General features: G+C 40.4%; 1 protein-coding gene across 6 annotated transcripts in view; it reads right to left on the bottom strand.

Moving 5' to 3' along the window:
• The window catches only part of map4k5 (mitogen-activated protein kinase kinase kinase kinase 5), a 28391-nt gene that overhangs the window by 4448 nt on the left and 6247 nt on the right, over nucleotides 1-17696 (bottom strand). The window contains exons 4-33 of one of the 6 annotated variants that reach the window (XM_042213340.1): nucleotides 15140-15230; nucleotides 14000-14064; nucleotides 13825-13880; nucleotides 13688-13735; nucleotides 12644-12686; nucleotides 12465-12537; nucleotides 12067-12198; nucleotides 11894-11956; nucleotides 11691-11772; nucleotides 10641-10757; nucleotides 9788-9872; nucleotides 8975-9046; nucleotides 7906-7964; nucleotides 7612-7673; nucleotides 6550-6594; nucleotides 6413-6455; nucleotides 6108-6318; nucleotides 5964-5987; nucleotides 5759-5844; nucleotides 5334-5375; nucleotides 5039-5123; nucleotides 4870-4949; nucleotides 2915-2975; nucleotides 2377-2379; nucleotides 2100-2205; nucleotides 1751-1809; nucleotides 1517-1620; nucleotides 1103-1280; nucleotides 839-907; nucleotides 575-667 (exon numbers count right to left, since the gene is read on the bottom strand). In XM_042213340.1, coding sequence (XP_042069274.1) covers nucleotides 575-667; nucleotides 839-907; nucleotides 1103-1280; nucleotides 1517-1620; nucleotides 1751-1809; nucleotides 2100-2205; nucleotides 2377-2379; nucleotides 2915-2975; nucleotides 4870-4949; nucleotides 5039-5123; nucleotides 5334-5375; nucleotides 5759-5844; nucleotides 5964-5987; nucleotides 6108-6318; nucleotides 6413-6455; nucleotides 6550-6594; nucleotides 7612-7673; nucleotides 7906-7964; nucleotides 8975-9046; nucleotides 9788-9872; nucleotides 10641-10757; nucleotides 11691-11772; nucleotides 11894-11956; nucleotides 12067-12198; nucleotides 12465-12537; nucleotides 12644-12686; nucleotides 13688-13735; nucleotides 13825-13880; nucleotides 14000-14064; nucleotides 15140-15230 — 2337 coding nt within the window. Of the gene's footprint in view, nucleotides 1-574; nucleotides 668-838; nucleotides 908-1102; nucleotides 1281-1516; nucleotides 1621-1750; nucleotides 1810-2099; nucleotides 2206-2376; nucleotides 2380-2914; nucleotides 2976-4869; nucleotides 4950-5038; nucleotides 5124-5333; nucleotides 5376-5758; nucleotides 5845-5963; nucleotides 5988-6107; nucleotides 6337-6412; nucleotides 6456-6549; nucleotides 6595-7611; nucleotides 7674-7905; nucleotides 7965-8974; nucleotides 9047-9787; nucleotides 9873-10640; nucleotides 10758-11690; nucleotides 11773-11893; nucleotides 11957-12066; nucleotides 12199-12464; nucleotides 12538-12643; nucleotides 12687-13687; nucleotides 13736-13824; nucleotides 13881-13999; nucleotides 14065-15139; nucleotides 15231-17696 lie in introns of all 6 variants that reach the window. The other 5 variants (XM_014341259.2, XM_042213342.1, XM_042213341.1 and 2 more) reach the window with 5 other exon arrangements.

Here is a 17696-nt window from a genome sequence, read left to right on the forward strand (position 1 = left end):
TTACACAGCCCTTTTTTACAACTTCAGTCTGAGCTTATAACTGGGGCGCTGCTTTACAACTCACTCGGCTGGTTGGGTGACCTAAGTGCCGAGTGGGGTCCTGGCTTTGACTCTGCCCTGGACCATTTCCTGTGTGTCAACAAAGGACCCCCTGATGATCCTCTAATCATCATCAGGGGGTCCTTTTGTCCCTCTGTGGGGGGAAACTCCCACTAGGTTTATATCTGGGACTCTCCACCATTTGACCTTAGAACTGAAGAAGCTTCTCGGATGAGAGGTGAAACGTCTTCAAGCAACTTAAAGAAGTCCAGACGCTTTTCTTTGCAAGCTCCTTTGACTACGATGACCTGGATGACTGAGAACCTTCACAGACATATGTGTCATTAATGGTTTCCTGTCTGTGCTCTACTGTCCCTGTCCAATGAAAATGTCCAAAAAATTATTATAAATCTGTTTCGCACTGGAGTTTATAAAACACTTCCTTTAAAATTAAGAAATTTAATCTTTTACTAACAAGAAACATTTTCCAGAACCAAAACGTCTTTTAAACACTGATGCCTTTCAGAAATCTCACCAACAGCTTCGATGCAGAAGTCAAAGCTGAGCTCAGAAGCCAGCTTCTTGTTGGATTTCAGTCTGCCCAGGAGATTAACGATCTTCACATTTTCTGGGGAGAGAAATATAATTATTGTTGTGCTGTATGTATATGTGTATTCTCCTCAGCGAGTGGGCCAATCTGAATGAAATCCGATCACGAATTTGAAAAAGTGCCGCAGGGATCTTGCTACTAGTAGTAATGGTGGTTGATACAGTTTGTGTACAGTGTACAGACACTTACGGTCCAAACACACCAACACTGTGTCTCTCTCCAGCTGGGTGACATGGATTGCGTCCACCTGCTGATTACCTGTGGGGAGAGAAGTGCTCAGTAACCGTCCTGCTCTCCAACTCTTTCTTCTATTACTTAGTTTATTTTGCAACACTACTGGATATGCCATCAGTTCACTAATGCTACACATGCTTTTGTTTTTCTTCAATTTTTTTTATCCAAGCATCTTGAATTCTTCCACAATTCTTAAAACAAGGCACATGTTAGACTTACCTGGTCCAATTTCTGTGAACCATGATGAGCAGGAGTTGAGGTTGATAGTCTCAAAGCAGACCACCTGACTCGGCTCTGTGGCCTGGCTGATGGCAACACACACCAGAGGATACTCCTGCTCTGGAACCACCAGCATCTCAAACACCTTTAGCGGGCTGGGAAGAGGGAAGTCAAAGTGCTGCGCCAGGAAGAGAGAAGCAACATGTTATCTATGATCACCGGTGTTCCGCTGTTTAAAGTACAAGAGCATCAGTTTTATATAATTATGCTTATGGAGACACTTTCACAATGAGCTGTGGAGCAAAGGAGTAAAATCAAACATGCATGCAAGTTATGAAGCACAACCTTACTGGAAAAGCAGAGGCTTAATTAGAGATGTTCATGTTTCTGCTGTGAGAAAAATAACCAACTGACCTTGATGAGCATAAATCTCTGCATGGGCTCATACCACTGCAAAAGGACAATCCCAGACTGAAGCGCTCCACACAGGTACTTGTGGCCAGTATACGGGTTTCTCACTGTGGATCAGAACAAAAAGTCAGAAGAGCATACAAAACTAAAATGTTGTGGCAAAAAAAGGAGGCCATGATGCAACTTTTATACAGACACGGTTTAATATGCAGGGTTTAAAGGGGAAAAGCCACTCACCAATGCAGCACTTGTGACAGCCCTTTGTGTCAGGGATCTTAGTTGTCAAGGCAAATCTCCTGAGGAGAGAAAGAGTCAAGTTGTCGTGACCACAGTCTTAAAAGAGCTGATGACGTCTAGAATCAGGGAAGTTGGCCTGTGGTTCTCTTTTTCTCTGTACCGCTGCAGCAGTTTGTCACAAAGGTAAAAAAACAACAAAAAGACTGCACAGCATGGGCGTAGCAGCAACACTTTAAATGAGAAAACCAGTGGTGTGATCTTATCACAGTGTGTCAGGCGCCTGCTGAAAATGCGGTTAGATAATCTTATTTATGAGTTTCAGATACCAAACCAGGCCTTTCGAGCTTACTTGGGCAAAGGGAAGCGATGAGTCTGGAACTGAGCGGCCAGGCCCGGCTTCTTCATCTGCTCGAACAGCCCGATGAGATTGTGGGAGTACAGCTGGAAGGTTTTACCTGCACAGCGTGGGACACAGCGTATCCCATCATCAGTTTCATTACGGGCAATAATTTCTAAATATTTTTGACAAACTTGGATCTCCTGAAGCAGTTTTCACATGTAGAAAGGTTAGATGTGGACAGGGGTAAAAACAGAAGTGTGATGATGATGATGTGAGCCATGATTACCTTCTGATGAAGCCAGTTAATAGAATATCAAATCAAGCCAGGGAAGAGGAGGGTGGACAGTGTCCAAGGGAAGAGGAGAAGAGAACAGAGGTTAAGTAAACCGAGGTGCAAAACTGCTGAAGGTAAAACCGAAAGCAGACCTGACGCTTCATAATCCCATCTTCAACTCTTAAGATGAGAAAAGGGGAAGTCGTTGGGACATCCAATTGAAGACAGTTTGGTTTCAAATGATAGCTAGCACATCTGATTTCTATATGGAAGACACTACCCTTGGCTACACTAACAAAGAGCAATATAACTGCGTTTCTTCAGTAAAGGGACAGGCCGTAAAGCCAGATGTGCCCCTCTTGGGTCACTGCTACAAGTATAAATTTTTTAGAGAGGCTTTCTGGGGCTAAACAAAGTACACAGTTATTTTTGGGCACAAATATAGCGGATGTGTTGCCTCAGGGGAGCAGCCAGATAACACAGGACAAAGAAGCAGCAGGTTATGACAGTGGCTGTTAAAGCAGGAGGTTGTTATAAATCCATCACCTACCTGATAAAGACATCAGGTTGTTGTTGATAACGTACAGCCACGTGCATTTCCTTGGGAAGAGCTAAACAGAGATTCAAACACAATAATTCAATAACTAAACATTGGCTTGTAAAAGAACAGAGTCAACAGTCAAGCTGTCCAATCAGAGCTCAGCAGGTTTTCTCCACACCTCAAAACACAAATAATTCATTATGATGTACCAAACTCTTTATCGTGTTTCGGTTGTTTTGCTCCACCAACTTTAGGATTATGATTAAAGATGAAAAGTGACGAGATCGGTTCTGTTTATCAGTCTGACTCTTTAGCAGATGTCTGACTGCTTTCTGTATACACAGGGTTTCAGTACAACAGCTCATTATGTCTCAACTTGACACTGAAGTAGAAAGAGAAATGAAAACTTAAAAAGGTCAAAATAAATTCTTAAAAAAATAAAATAAAAAACACCACAATGCATGCACACACTTCTGATTATTTAAACAACTAAGATCAACTCACATTGCTTATTAGAATTGTGTAATGCACTCAAGTTCCGAAATAGCTGGTGTTCTTTGCACAAAGCCCAAACTGACTGAGATGTTGAAAGCTCGTTTCTTCCTCTCTGCCATGATTGTGTCAAAATTTGATAAAAGAACGTGATCAGCTTGGACGTATATCAATCAGAAGGAACTAATAATTTGTGACCAGTTTGTGCAGGCTACAACTGCCAGCCCATGAATAATTTATTTTAATTTTCAACTATGATCAATTTATCTCAAACAAAATATGTATCACAGACTTTGTAGGTAGCTGTACCGTAGTTAAACCACAGCTTAAAAAGCCTTTACTTAAACTGGGGGTCTTAGCTATTATAGACCAATCTCCAAACTTCTTATTTCTAAAATTCTTAGTAGTATTTATCAAACAATTAACTGATCATTTGCAGAGGAATAGTTTATTTGAAGAGTTTCAGCCAGAATGCAGAGTACATCAGAGTGCACTCCACAAACCGCACTAGCAAAGGTTACAAATGATCTCGTGGCCTCTAATTGTACACTCATCTCTTTGCGTCTGTGTTTTATATATTCAGCTATGAAGTCAGATTAAAATTAATTAGTTAAACTACAGGCATATAAACTGGTGTGTGAATGTGTGTGTGAATGGGTGGATGACTGGATGTGTAAAGCGCTTTGCGGTCCTTAGGGACTAGTAAAGCGCTATACAAATACAAGCCATTTCCCATTTCCCATAAAGGCTTGGATGAGCTACTATCAATCTTCCAAATTCTGAATTCAAATGAAAGTGAGATTTGATCTGAATTCGGTGATTTTTGACCATGATATATCCTTCAATGTGCACATTAAACAACTATACAGGACTAATTCATGCATTCATTGTTTCTAGGCTGATCAGGTTGCTTTTACAGTTCCATAAAAAGCCCCTAGTTAATCTAAAATGCTGCAACAAGAGTACCAAAAGGGACTATAAAAATATATATTAGCTTCTCGTCTTTAGCTCCCTGTTGGATTGAAAATCTTTTTCCTCACATATAAAGTCTTGTGTAATCTGGCCCCAATGTAACTCGAAGACCTCATACCATCATATTATCTCAACAGAGCACTTTGCTCACAGACTGCAGGCTTCGTTGTGTTTCCTAGAATTTCTAAAAGTAAAATGGTTTCAGAGCCTCTCTCCTGTGGAACCAGTTTGGATTCAGGAGACTATTAAGATTAGATTGAAAACTTTCATTTTTGATAACGCTTTCAGCTATGGGTGGATTCTGAATTATCCCTTAGTTATGCTGCAGTAGAACACCCATGATAAATATAATATAAAGCAGCTTTTGTGTATTCCTGCCTGAAACCAATAAAACAGTTTTATCTGTGTCCGTCCCATAAAGACTTCCAAGCAATAGAATCAGGGTGGAGCTTCACAAAAAATTACAATTTCATTTTCAAGCAAGTTTCAGCTGCTGTTACCTGCTCCATTGTAGCTTCATGCAACTCATTAAGATTCAGAGTATAAATGCCATCTTCTGTCCCAAAGATTAGGTACTGATCTAGAAGAGGGATTAAAAAAAAACCCCCATTGTGTTAGTAAAATAGCCGAAACCCTCTGTGTGTGGTATGCTCACTGCTCTTTGTGTACCTTTGGTGTCTGGATGGATCCATGACGTGGCACAGTTGATCTTCAATGGACAGCCATCAAACACTTTAGAGAAGCAGGCTCCCATCTGCAATGAAAAGCAGCACAGCTCAAAGCAGGCAGCCTCTTAAATGTCAGCCAGAGTTTAATGAGCTGAGCTGAACCACAAAGCAGAAAGCTCTGTGGACCCCAAATATCTACAGAATGTACAGTAGAAGCTCAGACGAGAGTTTAATAACAGTCTCAGTGAAAGCGGGACGGCGGGAACCGTGAAGGACAATACAAATGATTCACTCACCAGTACTTTAGGAGTGGGTGGCAGGCCGTTGATAGCTGGTTTCTAAGGAGGAGGGGAGGAAATGAAAACCATAAGATAATATAGATGCAAAAGACAGAACAATTATCCTAAACTTAGCTCCATAATTTTAAAACCAGCCTGAACAATAAGCAAAAGAACAAAATGCTTGTGTGAGTGTCCTGTCAAAGTCAATTAAATATGAAACATGAATGGATGCCAAGTTTCCCCCATTAACCAGCCACATTTGGATATAACAAAGGAAAAGCATCATATTTGAGGTTTCAGTTTGAGTTCAGTCAGCCAGCTGGAGGCACTGCATGTATCAAATGTATGCTGTATGTTGTAGTATCACATGACATTTTATCCTTAATCCAATGAGACTAAATGTAGCTATTATGTGTTACAATCAGAAACTATAAACTCACAGGGAATTCCTTTTTCTCCTTCCGGTTTTGCTCACTGGATGGTGGCTTGGGACTCCCTCCATTTACACTGCCATCTGAATCATTATCTGTAATGAAAAACCAGGCAGGTAAAATTACACTTACACAGTATTAATATCAGTTCACGCTGTCAAACAAGGAGGGTGTGAATCCAAAGATCAACCATGTTTACATCAGGCTCCCTTACCTTTAAGTTCAGATTTACTTGGAGCTTGCAAAAAAAATAAAACATTTCAGCGCTTATGAAGAAAAATGAAGAAGACAAAGTATGCAGACTCATACTGTGAATAAATCTGGATTTAGAAATAGACACAGATATGCTGAGACTCACCAGGATCCGAGGAGTGCGACAAAAGGCCGGGGCTACTGACGCTGGCTGACAGGAGGTCTGGAGATGAGTTCTCCACCTTGTTGCCCTGCTCAGGTGTGCTCTGTCTGCGAGCCACTTGGCTCGGTCCATTCTCCGAGTTAGGGAACCTCTTTACTGTCGCAGACCTCTCATCGTTAAGGCCCATTTCCTCTGATGAGGTGCTTGAAGTTGGCTGAGAAGAAACATAACACTACAACACATTTAATCTTTACTTAAACCTAAAAAAAATTACAGCAAAAGTAGACATCTTTAAATTTAGGTGTTACCTTTGGAGGCAGAGGAGGAGGAACGCCTGGCTTGATGGTTGATCTGAAATTGAACCATTTTTAGCAGTAAGGTGTAAACCAGCAGAACAAAAGGTCATGCATTCATGATAAAATTTAAATCTGATGGCATAACTCACCGCTCCGTATCATCAAAGGCATCTTCAAGATGGGCGACGTGTCCCCTATAGGACAAACACAGTAATGAGTAACGCGGAAAGTAAGACTCATTTGGGTTTAGGAGGAATGCAAATATTTATATGAAGTCCTATCTTTGAATGAGAACAATGAGGGGAAGATTCTGTTTTACTACAGACTTTAGATCACATTTGAGGTGACCTAAACCTACTGGGGACAATGCTATTATTATTATGACTATGACCACTACTATAAACTACCAGTTAAAAGTAGGTTTCAAAACAGCTTCAATGCAGTTGAGCCCAAAATGGTTAGGCTGACACTTCAGCACTTTTTCTCTTCACATAACAGCAGTACACACAGCTTAAATCTACAGTAATCGTCACACCACACATGGTGAATGAAGAGGAGGCAGAAAGGGAGGTGGGCGGACCACGCTGAAAAAATGGTTGTGGCGCAGCAAGGAGGGTGTGGATTGGATGGCGTAGCTTATTACAGCACATGCAGTGTTAGTGTTACCGTTGGAACAATTCATCCTCAACGCTTTTGAGAAGGCTCCTTCGAGGGACAAGACGAGAGCGACACAGACAGTCAAAAAGAGGACAGAGAGAAGGTGAAGGAGGAAAAAAAAACCCAAAAACAAACAAACAGTCAAAGCACATGGACATGTGAGAGGGAGCTTAAAGACCAAAGTGACATTTCAAAGTGCAAAAGGGGGGCAAGGGGAGTAGGGGAGTGAGCTCATGTACAGGCATAGGTTAGGTCCAGTGAGCAAGCATGTTAATATGAGACACAGTGAAGCAAATCTATATACACAGAGAATCAAGAATGAGTAGTTTCTTTAGGACTAACATGCTTTGACTGTCTCAAAGTAAAAAAACAAACAAAACAAACTCAGACGATGTGAAATCCAAACAACAACAAATCTTTAATTTGCCTTGAATTCCTCTGTCTGGTTAAGCCTCATGAGGCGCATTTATCTAAGACAAACCAGGTAGAGACTGAACGAGAACAACTGGGGGTAAATGGGAGCAGTTCCCATGACAACAGTTTCCATGGATCACCTGGTTGTTATTCCTCCTTCTGCAAAAGGACTCCAGGGGGAGAAGTCATTATCTTTGACATCCTGTGGAAAAGCATACATTCACAGAAATAGATATTTACATAGCTGCAGTTTTGTTAATCATCTGATATCTTTTTACTACACACACACACACACACACACACACACACACACACACACACACACACACACACACACACAAAACTCCAGAAAAACTCACACACACACACACACACACACACAAACTAAAATTAGTGTTAAACAGAAAATGATTTAAACAGAACATGATAATCACCGTTTCATAATGAGCCGCAGTTTCCTTCTGTACTGGTGCTTTAAACTGGAGCTTGTCAACTGTAAAAAACAGAGATGGTGTTTCTTTTCTTTTCTCCCTTTCTTTGCGCACATCTTTGACACTAGAGGGCATCAGCATCCAACACTTCAACACACACAAAGCACTGGAGTTATCAACATTGGGCATTAGTACCAGAAAACTTGGGAAAAAATTCCTTCCCAACCTAAAAACAGGTGTAAGAACAAACCCAAAGCAGATCATCTGCTTCCACAACAGTTAACCTGCCAAAACACTACAGAGATCCCTCACTGATTTACGATGTTACGACTTGAATGTTTGGTCTGTAGCTTCGAGACGAGTTGCTCACTAAAGACAGACACAGGTTAAACTTGACGCTGACCAGACCTGTTCCCTTTGGGGAAATATTAGTGTGAGGAAACATGAATTACAGATACATCACAGGACAGATTCTTCAGCAGTTTAGACTTCAGGTTGCGTTCTGTCAAACAGTTGATCCAATAAGGGTGTCTGGTTTGCTGTCCAGTATAAATACGACATGATTCGGCTGTAATTATGAAGGTGAAAGAAATCAGCCCACATAATCACCTTCGCATTAACAAAGACGCGTTGTATTATAGAATTCAGACCACAGATCCCTCCCCACCTCCCCTTTCCCATGTTTTTCTTCTCAACATATCCAGATAGTGTGGAGGTTGGGAGGTAAGAAAAACAATAAAAAAGTTTAAAGAATTGAAGCCGAGTGATCAGGTGAGTCTTACGAGGCAAGCTTTGCTTTCTTGTCAGGGTAAGATTAGTCATTTAAATGCAATTTCAAGTCAGTCAGCCTAACAGGAACCAAGATGTCACAATATCCAAATTATTCAGCCTTACAAAAAAGCTGAAGTTACATTAGGTAGCCACTCCATGCAGACAAAATCGCCTTATTAGTACCATGTAAATGTCAAACCGAGTGTTCCATTTCTACAACATTATCATATTTCTAATGAAATCTTAGGGGTGAGGGTTGGAATTAGACAAACACACACTGTCTCACTACTCTCACACTGACCTGCATCCACCCTGTGTCCCTCAGTGAAGCTAGGACTTGAGGGTGGCTCTCTTTGGTCTGTTCCATTGTTTGCTTCATGGTGGAGGGAAGGTCATATAACAGTGAGAAATTTAGATAAAAGAAACCAGACAAGAAGTACATCTGATACAAGCGATCACAGCACAGACGAGCACAAAACACATTGCAGCATGGTATAAATACCACACCTATCTCAACGCCAGGCAGCTGTTAGGTCATTCTAAAATGATGAAATGAAGAAATGGCCACAAACTACTGACACAACAGGCACAACACTGCATTTGGCTTTATCTATCACAACTAACGGCGACACAAAAAAAAACAACAAAAAAAAACAAAAAAAAAAAAACACAGCTTCCCTGAAGGGGCAGGGGGCAAGATGTAGAACTGTGACAACTGGACCCATCGCCAAATTCTTGAAAACAATTTCTGGCTAAAAACGTGAGATTTTTAGGAAAACTCAGAGACCCTTCAGACAAGCTATTTTGCAGGATTCCTTGAGCAACAGATGAGACAACACTTAACATGTAAAAATAGCACAAGCGACTTTACTTTCTCTTCCATGAATCCACAGACTTTTTTTTTTTTAGACACGCCAAAACATGCTGTGGCCTGGAAAGGTGCCAGCCTCTGCTGCAGGATTAAAGGAATGACCCTTGGTGATGCCACCAGACCTAGATCAACCTAACCACTCACAACAGCTAACACGCAAACCAACGACAGGACAGAAGCACAGCGAGCGATTGCGGAGAGGGGCTGGCCTTAATGATCCATTTAGCTTTGATGTTCACTTACAGTCGATCTCTGAGCGCGTCCTCTCAGCTCTGGCATGCTTGTTGGTGGAGCGGATGGTGTGTCTGACTTCGCTGTTTCCCTGAAACTGATGGTGAAAGACAGAATTTTTATTGAGGGAGCAGCACTTCAGAAGACAGTAAAATGTTAGGAGCTTATATAATATTCAGTGTGTAATTATTAGTTATCTTTTTAGATTATCTGCAAAATTTGAGTTAAGGTTAGCTAAAGCTGAGCTGAGACCAGCTTTTCTGGAGCACGGTCACATTATTATGCATCCCAGTGGCTGTTTGTTTGCAACAAGCTCTATTGCTTGCAGTCAATAGCCTTTAGAGTTTTTTCACTCATCGTGGCCAAGACAGTGCTACTGCTGTCAGTGGGAGAAAAGCACAATGGTCCTTTAAAAAGCGCTGGTACCACCTCTTTGGCTGCCACATAGATGTGATGTTGAATCCAGTCGGAATAATAATGTCATTGGAGAGAATCAGGAAGAGGGGGAAGGGAAGTTTTAGGGGAACATGAAAGACCTGAAAGAAGCTCGCTGGTTATAGTTCACCGCTGAAAACATGTCACACATTCTAATATTTACATTCACTGATAAGAATCTGTCGTGTAGCTCAAACAGCAAGTGATAGTTTAACGTACTTCTTTAAATCAGTTATTTGCAACAAGTTCAAACATGTTCAAACAAACATGTACCAAGAACTGCATTACAGGTTTAATATTTTCAGGGTATAAATAAAAGTTGTGTGTTTATATTTCTGATTACTAGCTTGTTGACTGGGTTGGCTTTGATTTTCTTAGAAAATCTCCTAACAACACACATTTCTATATATGATTTGGAGTCAGTTATTACCTCAAGGTCATCCTCATCCATTTCTCCAAAATTCTGGTGGTTGTCCGGGTTGTTCATCTTATCAATAAGCTCTGTGGCAAGTCTCCTCGTCAAACCCGTCTGAGCCATAAACACATGCTGGGAGAAACACTAAAGAGTTAGAGATCTTTACCAGGATCATAACAGGAAAACAGCTGTTTGTGTTAGACACCTGACACTAATTTGACACATAAGAGTCATAAAGGTATAGAAGCAAAGAATTTAGATTCATGTGGGGTGGATGAAAAGGAAAGCACACTCTCTGTCAGTTCAAAGATTTTTTACAAATCATGACCTTATCAGGTCTTAAATTTAGGGAAATACTACCCGAGTTGTTAAATAATGACATCATCTGAGGTTGTATTTACCTAATTTTAAGACATGCAAAGAACCCCATTTCTTTTATTATGTCCTGATGCATAAAACTTTTGTATTTAAAGAGGGTGTACTTTCTTTTCAGATTGCAGATTGTAGGTAGTGTTCTACCCCAAAAGCTTGTTACAGATCACCAACTCCTAGCTATAAGGATAAATCATCACATTCCAGGACTTCTGGGATGCAACTATCCTCAGAGATACATGCTATACTAATGAGACGAGAATACACTATGCTTTAAAATTAGAAACAGGTGCTAACTGAACTCTGGCTCCCATCCTAAAGAGCTGAAACTAAGATAAGCTTTAATAAATACGAAACACTGAAAACAGTTCAAGGCCAGAGTCTGACGGCAAGCCAAACACTGAGAACGTCAGCCAAACCACACAGAAGCTGAGGAGGCCAGCTGGGGTTCATAAGGCTCTGCTGAATTTGGACAGAATGACAACTTCTATTTGTTTGTCAGGTGTTTTAGATTTGCAAAGGAACATAGGCCAACAAGCAAAAGAAAAAAAGAAGACGAAGAAGACACTGCAAAAAACAACAGACTCTCCGAAAACATTCACATTTTTTAAACATCAGCGCTCATACTGCACTATATTTTTTTTATTTTGAACATTTCAACCACGCATGGAAAACCAGAGTAATATTTATTACCCCTAGAATTTTTTCTGCAGTGGGCCGCTTCTTTGGGCTCTTTGTTAAACACACTTTCACAAAGTTATGGAAGGCAGGAGACCTGTTGGATAAGATAAGTTTGTTTAAAACAACGATTATTCATATTATCTAAGAGCAAGGTATAAAGGTATAAATTATATCGCAATCCAACAATAGCATTGTGATTACTTTGGAACACTCACCATTTGCTCTTATCTTTTAGCTTCGGAGGCTGGAAGCTACTCTTCGACATCAAAAACAAGGCCCTACAGCAGATAAAGGAATGAGGATTTAATGACGCCAAGGAGGAAAATGTATTAATATATTATGTAAGGGAGCTCTAACTGATCATTTATGGGGAGGAAGTAAAACATACCTCATTGGATGCAAGTCAAACATCGGAGGCTGGAGCTCAGCCAACTCTATGGCTGTGATGCCAACAGCCCAGACGTCACACAGCTGGTTGTAGCCCCCGTTCTTCTCCACTGCAGCTACTTCAGGAGCCATCCTAAAGAAAGTGAGGACAGAGATTTAGCAGTGGCTCATTTGTTAGAATAAAAAGCAGAAGTCAGCTTTAGTGAAAGAGCAGAGGCCTGAATGTACCAGGGTCTACACATCTATAGCGTGTGACATTGAACTTTCATCTAGAAAATGGTGAAAAATATTCTAGGATGGAGCTGAAAAGGCTTAGAGTCTTTCACCAGCGCTCTTTAACCAAACTAACAAAAGCTGTCAAGGGCCTAGAGGCCTGTTTTACACAGATGACACACTCACCAATAAGGTGTTCCGATAAAGGACTTTCTTTTGGCAATGGTGGCTGTTATTTTGGCTGCAACTCCAAAGTCAGCTGTAAGAAGGATAACAGGGCTTTTCAGATTATGTAATGCACATACAGCTAAAGGCTGTTCAGGAGTTCAGGTTCTTAAGAATTAAGATGCTGAAGAGGAACTTACCCAACTTCACGTCTCCGTTGTCTGTCAGCAGTATGTTGGCACCCTGTAAAGAGTAAACATTTGATTTATGCTGAGAAAATCCATTTAAAAAACATACAACAAGAATTTATTAACATTAGAATGAAGCTTGATTCTCATGTAAAACAACGTTTCAAAAATGTACATTAGATTCAAACAGTTGTATCTATTATGGATCTCAATATGATCACTTCAGGCACACACTGTACTGCTGTGAGCACAGGAGCTCCGCCCACCTGCTCCTCAAACCTTCTGTTTGCGAGGGGGAGCCAATCAGAAAAAGTTGGCTTAAAGAGTGTTTCAGAGATTGAACTGAAGAGCTATATCAAAGCAGATAAGGATCATCTTATAATGTTAATGACGTAAAGTCGCTCAAGCAGAGTCTAAAAAGATAAATACAGGGCCAGAAATAACCACAATAACAGCTTTATATGTGTAAAGATTTCTCAGCAACACCCGGCATGTTACTATCCTGGCGTCTCGTAAACTTGGAGTAGTATCACAGCCTTTAATAGTTTCACTAATATTGTTTCTGCTGGCTGTGACTGACGGTGTCTCTGGTGGCATCCTGCGGTGAGAGTAGAGGAAACAGGAAGTGCTTGCTGCATAGAGCTGAAAAAGATAATAGATCCAGCCCTGACCTTTATGATAACACATGAGAGCGAAGTTCCAGGCTTTAGTGCATGCATCGAGCAAAGTTAACTTCAGCTCAAAAGTGCAAAAGTAGCATCAGTCACATGCTTCCGAGCAAGCACACCCAGTTATGCTTTTCCTGTGACTTTGGTTTTACACCTCTGCTGCCATGTCCGACCTCTGCCCCATTTTGAGGGCCACCAATGCATTCATGCTGACATTAATAGTACTGAAACTGCTACTTGTGCTGCTGCTGCTTTTTCTTGAGATGTTCTGAAATTTACTGCTGAAAGTATCATCAGACGGTCGGTGTTTGTATGTGATGTATTACAACAGCCACGATAAGGAGACAAAATTCACATTCAAAGAAAATGAAATAAAAACCAATTGTACCTTGATATCGCGGTGCATCTTCCCCTTAATGTGGAGATATCCCAAACCCTGTAAAGGAAGGCACAGCATTACGTAATGACCACATTTGAAACCACAAACTCTGTAACGTTTCCTCAAAATATTCCAAGTAAAATTACCTGTAAGGTCTCTCTGCAGACGTATGCTATTTGAAGCTCTGACAGAGGTCCAGTCACTATTACACACATTCATTCAATGTTAGTAGGGCTGAAGACAGAGATGGCACAAGGTGCATAGCAATAAAACGTAGTTCATGTCTGCACCTTGCCATGTATGAATAAAACTAAAGCTCACCATGATAGATGTCCTGCAGAGATCCTCCCCCGCAGTACTCCATGCATATCCAAAGTTTCTCTCGACTAGAAAAAAAAAAAGCAGAATTAAGAACATTTTAACCACTTATGCAGTCACAAAATACACCAGAGCAAACAAACATTTTGAGAAGCTGCGAAGCTTGTTTTAGAAAAAATAAAATAAAATTGCTCCCTGATAAAAAACAACTAAGAATAAGAGGTGTAAGAGTTCTGAAACTGGAAATGAATCCTCCATAGAAAGTTTCTTCCTGTTTCACATGAAAGCTGAACGTCTAAAAAGCCTTCAGGTAAAGCGTGTGCTGAAAATACAACAAGCGATCGCTGCTGTGGTGAGAAGTTTTCTCTCAGCGTTGTTGTTCACACGCTACACCCTAAAAAACATATAAAAACAGACCGAAAACAGTAACAAGGCCTTATAATTTAGAGAATGGTTGCAGTCCTAATAAAAACGACACGTGAACCAGTAGAGGGGTTGCTCACTGTCACCTTGTTTCACTCAACATTTAGGTGGTCATGGAAACCATTTCAGGTAACTAAAGGGGTCAACAGGAAACTTAAAATTTCCCCAGATAAACAGGGGTTCCTTTGATTAAATTAAGGTAGTTTTATAATAATTAATGCACAGTTCATTGCTCATTAACGCTTTACTGTATCCAGTTGAGCTCTGTGTGGCAACGCCACATAAGACATGCCTGCTGAGATAAGACATACAGCTCTCTGCACGAACAGCCAAATAAAATAGTTCAGAGGCTTTTATTCCATTTAAACCTGCTGGAAGTCTAAGGAAGATGTGGGCGGAACCGGGCCAACTTCCTCTGAAATACCAGCCACAAATCATGGACTCCATTAAAACAGAAGAATAGCATCCTGGCACCGAAGGGCCTAGTCAGCACCCGTCTGCCCAGTTGAAGAGTCTGAGTCATACTTTCACACACACAGGTTTACTAAGTAATTAAATACATCATGTGAGTTTCAGGCAGTGGCTTGTTAAATCCTTTTGACAGTTACATATGAATTCCACAAATGTTATGCACTCGACTGGCTGTGAGAGTGAGGAAAAAAAGAAAACAAACTGTGAGGGTAAAATGACTACGCAGGAGCATTTTGTGCTGGCTCTTACCAGAGGTAGCTCCCAAAGTAGGCCACAATATTGTGGTGCTTGCATTCCTTCACCATGAAGATTTCCTGCTGTATGATGGAAAAGTCATCCCCTGGAAACAGAGAGAGAAATCACAGACACACGGACCAAAAAAAAAGTGTTTATTTCATTTTCTGCCCTGCTTTGTTTTAAAATGAAAAATTACTGCAGTCTTAAAATAAAAAACATTTAGTTTAAAAGATCATGTAAAAACCCTCAGAGGTAGTATGTTTTTTGGGCACTAAAGTCTGTTGACACAAACGACCACACAAGCATCCAGCGTGTGACAATGCTTGCATCTTCCTTAAACTTTAGGCTTTAAAAAGGCAAAAAAACAACCCTAAATCTTCTCTTTGTTATCTTTTCAGTTCAGTAAACAAAAAGTCTTCCCATGTTTGCCAAGGTTTCACCATATTTTATCCCTGTGTAAATACAGCAGGATACAGAACACTCAATGACATTAGAGGTTTTAAAGTTTATGTGGTATAGGTCATTATCAAAGCAGCATTCCAGCTCAGCAAAGATCACCACCACATTTAACCAGTAGGAAGCAAAAAGACAAAAATATGTAAGCTCAGCTGTCCCAGTTGTGTATAGAAAGACAGCCCTGGAATACATTAACAGCTGGTTAAGATCAACTACACTCTATGACTGTCATCACAGGCAATGCTTTAAGCTTAAGTTCATATATAAATGTCTTTGGTTCCGCGATCAATCATCCAGGTAAGGAAATGAAGAAGTACTCAAACTGATGAAGCTTTTCTCCCAGTGAAACGCTACGTGCAGATGAACAAAATCCACTTTCTTTGATTCACACATAAATATACTCTCTGCTTAAATAAATAGTAGGTTGCACATCATTGGTAGTGACAGGAAATTACTGAAAACAAACTTATTTCCTTTCCAGGCTGTGGTCAAACCTGTGAATTCTTGTAACTGAGGTGGTATGTGAACAGACCTCTTTTTTTGCTTCTGTTATACAATCATCAGAGTAAATTAAACTGAGCTACATTACACAACAATACTGTGCTTCAGACACCAAACCAGGTGGTTTGGGGTCAGCTTTTCTGATACAGGGCTAGTTATACTCAGAAAGAAAGCATGATCAGCAGAAAAACTTCCTGAAGCACAGCGGCTCGTTATTGTGCACAAACACTTTGCAAGCAACTAGGCAACTTGCGTACAGCCAACCTGTTTTCAGTGTGTCTGGGACAGTTTAGGCTTTTTCACGTGCCTGGAATGCAAACACGAGTCAAACTATTTAAACAATACACGAGTCATGTCTTAAAATAAACCAAACACTATCTATATGCCTTTGATTTTCCTACATATAACTCAGTATAGCAGAAAGCACACATTTCCGTGCGTCACATTATTTTAAGTGACACAGAAGGAGACTTTTTTCCCGAAAACTCATTCAGTCACCAAGGTGGCATGTCAGACATTCTGCTTACAGCTTTTAAATAGCTGAAATGTCAAAGAAAAGTTTACCAGAAGGAAGACGTATTGCAAAAGTCGAATACACCTCCAACTGCTTTTTACACGCACGCTGGGATATTCCTGTTAATGTGCCTTTAAAAAGCTTTAATCAGATTCACAATTAAATCTACTTGGTAAAGTCTCTTTTTCATTTACTCAACACACTGCCATAGTTTTTACTTCTGTACTTTTTGTTACACATTCAACATGTGCAATGATGACGATTGAATTACTCGGTGCTCAATATGGTCAAGAGAAGCCTCAACAGGAGGAAGTGGAGCATTGGCGTAATTCTGCTTGACTCCCTCCACTCCATTTGTTAAATGTCCTATAGATAAGAGGCTATAATAAGAATATGAGTAATGCCTCACACTCACCGGACCTTGTGAAAGCAACTGCTTGACAGCTTTGACGCAAAGCTCCAATTTTTTTCATGGAATCCTACATGAAGCCTCACCTTGGCGAACAGGGTTATAACTATGTCATACCACATGTGTACAGGGAGAACTAGTGTGGATCACAAACAATCTTAAATATATCTGTTGACTGACAGCAAAGGGTTTGAAGAGCCACAAAAATTTGAGCAGGAGTAATTTTAGTGAGTGAGCTTAGTACAGAAAACAAAATACATAACAAGTCACCCCACAATCTTCTCTTCTTGGTGAGCAGAGGCCTAAGAGTTTAGCCACTTCCTCCCAGATCGAGCGCTTCCCCCTGCTCTGAATATACACTATGCCTCTCATCGTGTCAAGTTTCATTTCAGTATGTAGGACTTTTGTCGAAACCTGTTACCGATAATCTCAGAAATAAAGTCCTTTTTTAATTTAAAAACATATCTGACGGTAGAAGAAGATGGCTTTATTTTAACTGACTGCTAACTGGAACCATCCAAAGATGAGAAACAAGATTAGGAAACATTAAAAGTTACTGTTTATGTGTTGAAATTTAAAAAAAAGAAAGTAAAATTTAAAAAAAGGTAAGTCTGGTGACATAGTTCTGAGAATCTCTAGTGGAAACTGCTGGGAGGTTTTTGCAAACACACAGAACTTAAAAACTACAG

The sequence above is a fragment of the Haplochromis burtoni genome, unplaced genomic scaffold, assembly GCF_018398535.1.
Source record: "Haplochromis burtoni strain Fernald_Lab_line unplaced genomic scaffold, NCSU_Asbu1 Contig_435, whole genome shotgun sequence".
Taxonomy (NCBI): domain Eukaryota; kingdom Metazoa; phylum Chordata; class Actinopteri; order Cichliformes; family Cichlidae; genus Haplochromis; species Haplochromis burtoni.